This window comes from Carassius carassius, chromosome 17, assembly GCF_963082965.1.
Source record: "Carassius carassius chromosome 17, fCarCar2.1, whole genome shotgun sequence".
Taxonomy (NCBI): Eukaryota; Metazoa; Chordata; class Actinopteri; order Cypriniformes; family Cyprinidae; genus Carassius; species Carassius carassius.
The window spans coordinates 18,760,072-18,772,809 of NC_081771.1; the positions used below are offsets into that span (position 1 = coordinate 18,760,072).

The 12,738-nt window shown below is 36.8% G+C and overlaps 1 protein-coding gene across 1 annotated transcript in view; it reads right to left on the reverse strand.

Moving 5' to 3' along the window:
• The window catches only part of LOC132161263 (transforming growth factor beta receptor type 3-like), a 116,887-nt gene that overhangs the window by 3,787 nt on the left and 100,362 nt on the right, over window positions 1-12,738 (reverse strand). The window contains exons 12-15 of the mRNA XM_059571203.1: window positions 12,434-12,604; window positions 8,824-9,120; window positions 5,181-5,343; window positions 1,332-1,439 (exon numbers count right to left, since the gene is read on the reverse strand). Coding sequence (XP_059427186.1) covers window positions 1,332-1,439; window positions 5,181-5,343; window positions 8,824-9,120; window positions 12,434-12,604 — 739 coding nt within the window. The remainder of the gene's footprint in view (window positions 1-1,331; window positions 1,440-5,180; window positions 5,344-8,823; window positions 9,121-12,433; window positions 12,605-12,738) is intronic.

Consider the following 12,738-nt stretch of genomic DNA (forward strand, 5'->3'; position numbering starts at 1 on the left):
GCCATTTTCTTGCACCTCCGTGTTTTCAAATTTTTCATCTTTTAGCATTTTTTTTCATCTGACACGAGTCAATAATTTAGGCTTTTCCAAACACGAAAAGCACTTGGGGTTAACGTCAGTATCAAAAATGATTCCATATAGGGCTATTTTAGTATGATTGAATACTTTACAATACCATAGTTTAATAGGCTTTTGGCTTGTATTAAGTAATCAATGCCATTATGAGAAACACATGGCTGGAATGATTAAAGCTTACGCCATAACTACAGTTTTTTTTTTTTCATTTCAACATTTTACAACTGTTTCTGATAAGAAAAATCTAGGTTTTTACCTTAAATGAACTTAAAGGTTAGTCAAATTCAAAAGTGTCACCCTGATCTGAGAAGCCAGTATAAACAGGCACATAATAATAAACTCATTCTGTGGGGCTACTTGATATGAGCTCTTCAGTCACTTTTAACAACAGTGAGCAGAAACACAGCTGGATAATGTCATCCCAACTGAATACCACAGGCAATATTAATATAAATTACACTGATTTATGTTTTTGAAAAAAACCTGGAATAAAAATGAAAGCTAATAAAAGCTAAACATGACTCCTTTTATGTCAAGACACGGATATATCCAAGATATACATGTTCTAAAAACCCAAAAAAGATCAAATCCAGAATGGCTTTGATCCTCAGTCAACATACTGATACTCATCGGCCTACACAACTACAGATTCTGGAACAGTGACTCCTTTCAATCATGTGCCATGAAACGGTAGCAAGTCAACGGCTCTGAGGACAGAAAGCAGTGACCGGACTAGCTGGAATGCAAAAGGATGGAAATAGGGGCTAAGAAAGCGCATGCGCTTCCTCTGGAGGGTCAACAGAGGTCGAAGGCCTGGCGACGACAGGGCAATGCAGGGAGGAGGGGCGGGTGATCTTGGCATTCAGAGGGAGGATTGTATATGTATTTTCCTGTGAGGCCTGGAGACACCCTAACAGCAGACAGGGGGAATTCCAGTCCCCTTCAGGCTATTGTACCCAAAATACTGCTGACCATCTAGCAGTCCCCCCCAATGCCTGAAAGAACGGAAAAGACAGATGCACTTCTGCTGACGAACGGGATATATTTACAAGCTTGGAGTCAATATGTTATTGTTAACATATCGCTGCTGCTAAGAGAACTGGCAAGCCCTTCCGATTATCAAAAAGGAGCATGTTTCCTTTCTTATTTTGACAATATGATAAATGACCATGCATAACTCTCAATACTTATTAGTGTGATGCAGGGAATGGGAATGAAGGTCAAGGCTGTGAAGTGAATTTGCAGTATTTTCTCACCTGTATGCGAGTAGATGAACCATAGAGCTCCAGTCAGAAGGGCTCCAATCACAAAGGCACCAAAAGCGATGCCCACCACAGTTGGGGTGTCCAGGAAATATATAATGCCTGAAAGAAAAACGTTAATAAACTTATTAAATTATGTCTGTTAAGCATGTAGTGGTTAACATTTCTCTGTGGTCGAGGTTTCAGTACAGCCTTCAGTACATGTTTCTTTTTACAGCTTGGTGAACCGTATGGTTCTTTTATTTTTTACAAAACATTTGACTTCTAATGTCTGTTTTTTATCTCAGGATAGCGTGCATGATATGGTTCATGATGTTTAAATGCTGTGTGGTGTAAGTGTTTGGTGGCCATGTGCTGTATAAAGTAATAGCACATGCTTTGTATGGGCTTCGCAGTGGCATCCGTGAGCAAGCCAAGCATCTCCTTGGACTCGCGCCACAAACTGAATGACTTTCAGAGCTCTAATTTGCTCTAATGATCACTGATCATCACACAGCACAATAGACCCTGTGTGGCCGCCAGCTTCATAGCCTGTCTGGTCCAGTGCCAAAATCCCAAGCACAATGGAGGCTATTCTCAGAAAGAGTACCTTCAAATTTTTATCTCCTCTGACAGATTGATGACAGACTATCGCTGGAGTGCTATGTAACAGCTCCCACCTCATGCTTTACCCTTTACCCTGAATCCCCACCAGAACCGTCCCTTATATCTCATCTGTGCAGAGCAACTTAAAAACATAAAGCCTGCCATTAACATATGTGACCCTGGACCACAAAACCAGTCTTAAGTGTAAATTTTTTCGAAAATTGAGGTTTATATAACATCTGAAAGCTGAATAAATAAGCGTTCCGTTGATGTATGGTTTGTTAGGATCGGACAATATTTGGCTGAGATACAACTGTTTGAAAATCTGGAATCTGAGGGTGCAAAAAGAATCTAAATACTGAGAAAATCGCCCTTAAAGTTGTCCAGATGAATTCTTAGCAATACATATTACTAATCAAAAATTAAGTTTCTTCATGGAACATGATCTTTACTTAATATCCTAATGATTTTTGGCATAAAATAAAAATTTTATACATACAATGATTTTTTGGCTATTGCTAAAAATATACTCCAGCGACTTATGACTGGTTTTGTGGTCCAGGGTCACATATGTGTTATTGAGGCCTGGGCAAAGAGGGGGCATTAAAATGTTTTAGGAAGATACATTTTTTATGGTTCTAAAATTTTACCTACCCTAAAATTTTAAAAGTATGAAAAATGCCTTTAATACACTGAAAAGTGGATTCCAAATGATAACAGAATTTTCAATTTTGGGGTGTACTATCCCTTTAAGCAGGGCATAAAATCAATAATAAAAGTAGAATTCCAGCATGTACAGTATTTATGGCTTACAAGAGGAAGCAAAACAGAACAGAGAACAAAAGCTTGTATGTTTAGAGGATTGCTTGGGAGAAGCTATGTCAGCTCAAAGTTCAGAGCCAGGGATGTGGTTTACTCTGCCATTGCCATAAGTTTGGCTGAGCTACTCCACCCACAATCCCTGTAAAGTATCTCAGAGGGAAGTAAATGAACTAGCCCTAATGAGTTGGACAACATTTCTATGTAGTCACCACCGCCCAAGATCTCATCCCCAGCGTCAGAATGAACTTGTGCTGTTCTTTACTTCGCCCTTTTTAGGGCTAACTGGGTTTTAGAAAGGAAGTAAACTTGAGCGCAAGAACAATAAGCTTCTGTGTATTTTTTGGACAAAGATCGGACAAACTTCAACAAGATGATGTGTTTGATTGATTCAGCAGTATACAGCACAGAAGATCTAGAAGTAAAAATAACATTCATTTTATTCACAGAAAAATACTGTTTTAGCAAAAACATAAATCTATGAAGTCAGTTGTTAGGTAGTGGTACAGTATATCATTTCATAGAAGCCACAAGTTACCATGGAAGTTGGAATCCAATCACACAGACAAAAAATCATTCCTGAATATGTCATTCACAACGCTTCACAGAATGAGGAGTTCTTGCCTCATAATAAAGATACACAAAGATATAAACAAATTTTTGTCCCAAATCAAGTTTTTCAGTGCCGTTTTATCTCAGACCTGACTGGTTTGGTTTAACACTTCAATTTTGTTTGTTAAACATTCTTTTTTCATAAGTTTTGGAATACTCTATACAACTTGATGTTTTTTCCCCTAAGTTGCTTTTTGTAGGAATCAGTGCTAGTCCCGAAAGTCAGAACCGGTCTACAGATTTTGAGCTGTCAGATTTGACAGATTTCACTGAAAACTGTGTAGTGTGTGATGGCCGAAGCCTGACTGAACTTGTCCAGCTGGAGGATATCAAATATGTTGATATTTAGATTTTTGATTTGTCATGTGTCTCCTAGAAAAGTCGGTCATGTCCACAATCACATTAAAACCGACCTAAACTTGATTAGCAGCACATCAAATTAAAATGAAGACATTTACAACCATCTAATTTAACCATCTAACCATAAGGGTAGGAAATTATTGTTTTCTGATCATAAATCTGTTTTCGGATGGCAACGTTTTGTTCTGCTGTGTTTTTCACAATGCATGGCACTCCCACAAACTGCCCTTTTTGATTTGTAGATTAAGCCAAATATTTTGGGATCCAGTCCAGAGCGGCGCTTTGAGTCTTTTTGAGAGGTTGCTTTCCTGCCATGTCTGTACAAGAGTCGTCTTTGTGTTCAAAATGAGACGCAAAGCCTGTTTTCATTACTTTTATGGCATATCTGTGTTTAACTAATCCACACCAGAGAAAAATAAGCCTGACGTTGGTTACATACACAAGCCTGTTTATGAAGAATGAGCCCACATTGGATTCATACTGAATTCACATACAATCTGGATTCGCTCCCCATTTCCCAGGTATGTGTCATCTATGGAACTGATCTTTGATTTTTTCCACTCGGATACAACTAAACCTACATACGTCTTGACTTGAGCCAATAAAATCCCAGCTTGCATCCTACAGGAGTGGTAATCATTTCCCTGATCAGTTGTGACTAATAGACACATGCTCCATTTGCTACAAGCAGCACAGCAACATTGTGTTATTAAACTGGAATGATTTTCATTAAGGCTGCAAGTCAGTAAAGTTGAATCACTCTAACCACAATAGGTACAATAATGCTAAGAGGATGCAGGGAAGAGAACAAATCAGTCATGGTCAAATTAAGTTTCTTTGCGAAACATTTAGACACCACCCTGCAGACATTTGGTACGCTTCACAATCTATCTATGACAAATTCATTCTGCCTTAAAGGATACTGCAGGTATGCAGTGCATAAGAGCCCTTTTCTTTATCACGGTAATGTTTTTTTTTTCTATTCCTCCTATTCCCCTCTCTCTGTATGGGAAATGGAGGCCTTAAAGAATGTTTAAGTGAAAACAAATGCTATCCAGAATTGGAAAGCTGGTCTTTTCCCTCTCCTCTGATGCATCTATGAGTCCCTTGTCCCACATCTCTAATGAACCACATTCTGTATACTCTCAAACCAAACCACATTGAATGTACAATACACACACACATGCAAATACACACATACTCAACACTGCCACGTATTAAAAGACTCCAGATGGAAGTAATGCACCACAAAGCAAGACAAGGCCTGTGATCTGTGAGTGACTGACAATTATACAACTTCAGACACACATTCTCCCATGATCCTTCATATATGCTATGTTCTTCTACAACACTGAAATGACTGGAGTGTTCATCTCATGCGAATGTTTTGAAACATATATTTTGATTTTAATATTGATTTTTGTGGAATTTTTTATTAGAATACATATATTTTTATGCAATATTTACCTGGAAGTGGTGGACCAGGTGGTTCCACAGGTACATTAACAGTGACAGGCACATTGTCAGAGACGACCACAATTGGCTTAGTGATGGTCTTCATTGTGCTCATCATCATGAGGAGGATGTTTTCCACACTAAGGGAAGTGCAGGCTTCATCTGGTAGCATACACTACAAAGAGAAAAGCAGAAACGTTAGAACAAGATCCAGGTGTAATCTTTGGCATATGGGCACCACAATCCTCAGAGAACATCATGAACCCCACTCATGAGATAAAAGAGCTTACTATAATAAACAGGCTGCATGTCCTTTATTATGAGGAGAGGCCAGATTTTAGAATCTGCTGCAATTTGGCAAAAAAAAAAAAAAAGAGAGATACTCTACACAGATACATATATATATATACACTGTATATAATATATATATATATATATATACACATACATACATACATACACACACACATTCTGTAAGTCTGGTCGAGAACTGCCAACATTTTTAGAAGCTTTACCAAAGATATTTTATTTTTAACAACATATTTTGAAGTGTATTTTTAGACATTTTATAAAATGTATTAGAAAAAAGGTACAAAAGATGTCATTGGAGGGAAACCCTTTTAAGCGGTACACCTTTGTATCCGATTTATTTCTTAAGGGTGCATATTAGTACCTTAAGCATACATATTAGTACCTCTTTTAAGGGTACCAATGCAGTGATAGCTTTTGCACCTTTTTTTTCTATCATACTGTAACAACGTACAAACTTCATAATCATCGGGAAGGAGGAGGCGGGAACCGGCGGACAATCAAACGACATTTTAATAATCAAAATAAACACAAAACAACGTGTCAGCCCCTCACGGACGACTGACGCGCACAAATAAAAACCAAACACAACTAAAAACCAGGCCTGGTCCTCTCTTGTCCTTCATTGTCGTCGCTCCTGTTTTATATCCTTCCATCTCCTCCGTGGGACTCGAGACCGGTGGTGGGTCGAGCAGGTGTCGCTCATCTCCAATCACTCCACCGACCTCGCTCCTGTTCCCACGGCTCTCGGCCCCGCCCCACTCGTCACACATACCATACTGATTTATTAACTGTACACAACAATGCAATACTGGCCTTCGAATCAACTGGCCGGAAACACTCTCACAGTGACCCCATCAGATCATCCTTATTTTTAAGCCCTGTGATTTACAAAATTTTAACTTTGTTCTTCATAAGCATGGATTTGTGTATATAATAAGCCATTAAAGCCTTTCTCTGTGTTGCAGCCATTATGCCTGAGCCAATCCAAGCACACGCTCTTTGCAGAGAAAGCACATATAATTTCATACACAGTTTATATGGTTTGATGTGCCACGTCTCTTATCCTCGTCCAGATTATGACTGAACAGTAAACATCTACAACTAAACAATGAGTCACTTTAACGATCACGTTAGGTGAGACATAAACAATCATAATATGCAATATGATGATTAGAGCGTCTGAAAATGCAGGAAATTAAAATGATTATGGCTCAAAGTAAGGGAGGAAGGAAAATTTGAAAATGGACAGTGAAAGTTGGAGATTTGTTTTCCCTCTGTGGATGGTAACTGAAGTAAGCTAAGATTTACGCATCCTGCACTCACAGAGAGTGGACTGATGCTAGCAGCTGGCGTAAAGTGACCCGTGCCAAGGCAATGAATGGAAAATCAACTCTTATGATGGAGAGCAAAGTCAAACAGACTATTTAAATGAATTAAAGACTGTGTTCATGTTGTCCAAATAACAAAGCAACTACTCTGAAAATACGTCCTAGGGTCAATAAGTTATCTGCGTTCCTGTGCTCTGACTTAAGATCTGATAACCCCGTGCAGCCTAAAATTAAACAAACATACACAGTGCAGCTAATTTGGATTTGGTTGATGATGCTGATAATGCAGTTGATTGATTTTCAATCAGATTGTGTGAAAGCCAATACGCCTGCAGTTTATATTAATCAGTTAAAACTGAATTGTATTGGAACAGTTTTATGAATTGGAACTGTGTTATCACAGGGTCATCTATAAAGATAAGTATAAATAATACAAAGATATTATGAAAAAGAAAGAGAAATGCATATATGATGATAGCAAAGATAAAGGAGGTAAAGGCTATGTAACAAAACCTGGTGAACTGCCTTACTGCCTAATTAGGAAGCTTCTTTTTAAGACAGCATCATAACTGAAATGGAAGTTCATGAGTGACCCATATGGAAAGCTCTACACAGCAGCCCGTGTAGGGATCTGCAAATGTAATAAATTGTGGCATTATTTGTACTAGCTTTTTGTTATCTTTCCAAAGTATTTCTGTAATGCAATATTAGCCAATCAAAACCCACATTTCTAAATGCAAACAAATCATGCAATACCTGATACCTGTCCTGCTGTGAATTTCATCATAAAATGAGCAGAAATGGACTGGCGATAAAGGACAAAATAGTTTTCAGTGATCAAAGGGATTCACCTAAAAATTCAAATTTGCTTTTAATTGACTCATCCTCAGGCCACCAAAAATATAGGTGTTTTTTCTTAGATATAACATTAAGAAGATTTTTAGCTGAAACTGTGATCCTTGATCATAAAATGCAAGTCAGCGGCAACTGCCACTTTGAGAGTCAAAAAAGTATGTCAAGGTAAAAAAACTTAATACCCTAATGATATATCGAGGTGTTATGAAGCAAAATGACCAGCATGTGCAAGAAACTGTACAATGAGGTCACTTTATTTTAAGGTCCGATTCTTGCTATTAACAAACCGTTAACTATGACTTTTGCCCCAATAAACTCCTAATTTGCTGCTTATTAATATGTAGTGAGGTAGTTGTTAAGTTTAGGTATTGGGTAGGATAAGGTATGTAGAATATGGTCATGCACAATATGTGCTTTATAAGTACTAATAAACAACCAATATGTTAATAATATTAGGCATTCTAATAAGATACTTTAGGAAATTAGGAAGAAATGCATTTATAATGACAGCAAAGTAACATGTAAATCTGTGCTGGTCAAGCTGCAAACTATTTTAGACTATTTTAAATAATTAGTTCAAAAGAATAATTTGTTTCATCGCTCTAGACCACATGGCTTTAGACTATGATAAATGATGTCCAGTTTCTAGCACAAACCAATCATTTCACTTCATAAGACCTCAATACAACGTCAGGAACCACAGGTATTAATTTTGTGTTCCCTGATATGCTTTTTTTTTCTTTCTGGACACTCAGTTGATGGTAGCAACTGACTTCCATTGCAGGACCACTGTTTCCACCAAAAATCTTCTTTACTGAAGAAAAAAAAAGTCACCTATATCTTGGATGGCCTGAGGGTGAGTAAATTAACAGCAGATTTTCATTTTTGGGTTAAATATCCCTTTGAACAAATGTACAGGAAGCTACAGGTAATCTTACTGTGACTAACTGTAACTATACAAACACATTATGATTATTGGTGAGTTTAACTCCAAATCAACACAATACAAGGGAAAAAGGAAAAAAAAATATTTTGGAGATGCAACAATAAAAAAAAAAAATCCTGACATAATGTAGTAGCAATTCTGTACATTCTACTAAATATTGCCTACAAAGGCAGCTCATTAGCTCAGAGCTGCTATGTTAGATGATGGTTTCTACCTTTGGCAGGTTCACCTCCTTGTCATTTCTTCTGGTGCAGAGGGACATCTCACAGTGCAGGAAGATCAATGATACATCGAACTTTGATCTGAAGGTGAAACTGAAGCGTTTTCTGTCCATCTGAGCATGAGGGATGGGGAACTCGGCTCGCTGAGGGTAATAGCGCACAGAGTCGTCCTTAGGACATATGTTCTCTATGACAACATAGTCCGACAGTGTATGAGGACTGGAGTCTGGAGATATAAAGCAGGACTGGATCATGAACTCAAGGTTAGGATCAGTTTTTGTGGCTGATATCTGCGGAGAAAGGTCACATGTCTCTGTTAATAAAGAAAAAGTCATTTTTCTGTGAGACAAAATATGTTTATGCTGCAAAAAATAAAAGAGAGAGACAGCAAGACAAAGAAAAAAGAAATACTGCTTTCTTTATCTTGATTTATACAACTTTTTGACAATTTTTCATAAATACCATCCAAAAGTGAATCATATAGTAAGAGATGGATCAGCAGAGTGATGGTTAGTTGCTGTATATTATGTCTAGTCCTCTGGCTGACACGCTCAGTCTACCTTTCTTGATTTTTTTCCACCAACTCTCTCAGGCATCGATTCAAATCAGCAAATTATTTTTCAGAGGTTGTCGATTTGTTTTAACACGGCAGACTGTCAGACTGAAACACTGAAACACTGTCAGAGTTCATGGTTCCAAGAATCACAAATTCTGACGTCAGATTTCTGTGCCTCAATTAATCTTCAAGGATCATTCAGTGGTAAATATCTGGCCATCTGACAGGTGACGCATAAAATCTGCCACAAAAAAACATTGCATTCCATTTCCTCAACAGAGCTGTGCCAAGGAGGTGTCATACTCTGGAGAGTGGCCGAATCATTTCAGGTAGGCAGACGATGATCCTCAAACAGTATTGTGTAAGATCCATACATAACATGCATTTTCAGTGACAACAGACTGTCACACACACACACACACACACATAATACCACAAAAATGACTTGCTACATTTCTGAAGTAGATTTGTGTGATTGTGTGCATTTAAGTAATTTTCTACTCAAAATCGTGCAACACAACACAAACGCTGATGCATTAGTTATATGCATAGATGCTTTTTCAGTTACAAATTTGTCTTTGTGGTTTGAGAGCTTGACTAAAGTTCATGTGGAATATAGGAAAATATATATGCCACCCTTTCTTTTTTTAAACTACTTTGTATATTCTTAAAAGCTGTAGTCTGTAAATTTTGTCTCTTCGTTGCCATCTTTGTAATCACATATCCTAGCCTACACCTTGGAAGTATGACCCAAATAAGAATTTTCACCGGATATTGTCATTTGTAACAAGTACAAGTAACAAGTAACAAGTTTGCCACTTTTGTTCTGACCAACTGAGGAGAAATGCAATAAAATAAATTGCGCTACCTTTGGTGATTAAATCTAACCATCAGTTAGCTCATATCACATCAATCCATGCAAATTATTATTATTTCTACTTTGTTCCCAAATTGCTCATGTTAAAAACATCAGCACTGCAAGACTGTGTATAGTTTGTATTAGCATGTAGATTACAGTTTCTGTATAGTCTAATCTCTAATTGCCATACCTATTGAATTTCATATAAAGAAATTATTTTAACCCCAAAAGCAAATTATTCTTCCTTGGAACTGGTTCTCTTTAAAATACAAATATTTTGTTATCCCACAGTCTATCTGTAATCAGATGCACATTTAAAATGGGAATAAAATCTAATTTCAGTCACTAACATGTTTCATAAACATATAATTCTCTATGGATTTCAATATCCTATCAAAATGATTGGAATATCACTTAAAACTTTTGCAAATAAAGCACTGTTTTCATTTAGTGAGATGAAGAAATAATCCCTTCCTAATAAACTGGTGCCAAATGTCACTAAGAAAAAGGTAATCTGCTGCAGTAGGTGGTTGCAGTTTCATACATAAATTACTTGAGCCTCAGAGTGCGCAGACAAAATGCAATAAACGCAGTCATGTTCTCTTGCTTTCGAAGGCCGAAGCCTGCTGTTTAGGAATGCAGTCATGAAAGACAGTTCTGGGATGTAATTATATCCAACCACTTTGACTATAGACTTTTGCTTAGGCATTTAAGAATGACCAAAACAACATTTCAGATGCTCTGCAGCGAGATTGGTTAGTCCAGTTATGCCATCCCATAGCCCAAAGTCACTTTACTTTGTTAATGTGCATCAAGGAATTCATTCTGTAAATGCATTTTCACCTAGATTTGTGCATGATTTCTTATCAGATAAAAAACTATCCAACTCAGTTTAGTGCATACGTTTTTTATGCACATTTTAAGAATTTATGCGCATTCTTTGGTGTTTCCATTCAGCGTTTTTTAATGCAATATTCCAAAATGTGCATAAAAATAGTCGGATAGAAACATAACTATTAATAAATGTAAAAAAAAATGTTTTAGGTATAAACTAACTAAAAACAAATTAGTTATTAAAAAACTTATTGCATATTGTTTAAAAGCTTTGTGATCTACTGTCTGATTGAATGGTATAAATCAACACATCAAAAGCAACGATCAGCACTGATCTGTTATTTTCATTTGGCATATGAGCTGGAACACCAGTGGACATATATAATGAAAGACTATAACCCTGAAAGAGAGAGGGTTATAAACACAAAGTGGAGACCTGAGCATTCCACTCTGTGATCAAATATTGTCTGTCTTCCCCTCTTGAAACCTCACTGATTAATGACAAAATGACATGACCAGACAAAATGTACACACACAGCAGACTCCTGACTTCTTTCACAGTGATAGACACAGAGAGGTCTTTACACATGCTCACAAATTCAAGACAATGTCTGATCAGACACACAGACACCAGGCGCTTATGGTATTAAAAACATGAAACCATACAAAATGAGAACCACACATTATGGTTAAAGGGTAAAAGCAGATCTTGTATTTCAAGAGCTTTTGGCAGCGACTATATTTGTGTATATGGCTTCTCATTCAATTATTAAATTAGATTCCTAATGTGGTTACAGAACTGGAAATGGTTTTATTGAACCCCAAAGGAATCTTTTCCATTATTACGCATATACAGAATATATGTATAACACAATGTAATGCCCCACGATTTCCAGATACAACATACACTTCTGTTCAAATGTTTGGGTTTAGAAAGAAATTAATACTTTTATTTAACAAGGATGCATTAAACTAATCAAAAGTGACAGCAAATGTTAGTTTTAATTTCTACTTAATTCATTAAAGAATTCTGAATAAGTTTCCACAAAAATATTACACAGAACAACTGTTTTCAACTTTATATAATAATAAGAGCACCAAATCAGCAGTTTTATTAAGTAATATCACAATATTACGGTTGTTTTAAATGCATCAAATATGTGGCTTTGTTGAGCATAAGAGACTTTTTTTCAAAAACTAACGGCAAAATTTTGGTTTTCATCTCTAAAACACATCTGTGTTTAGAAAGTATGTGATTGTGACGGGTCAACAAGCCAGGAATGTGATCTTAAACGATCAGAATCAAGCTTTCATCCACATTGTGGTATATGAATATATATATATATATGCTTACCTCGACATAGATGGACCGGTTCTCAGTGACGGTGAGGAAGGACTGAGTGCTTGGGTAGTGAAATGGATTGTTATACAGTTCCATGTTGAAGGTAACATTGTCTACAGAAACTACAGTGGAATCAACACTGCCAACTGGGGTGTCCTGGTTTTTACGGTATGTGCAGTTAAACTAAGGACAGAGAAACAGAGTAGGAAAATAGTAATATGCATAGAAAATATGACTAAATTTAGTCAATTTGACTTATTTTTTCATCACATAAATGCAGTAGGAGAAAAACAGATATTTTTTGGGTGAACTAATCT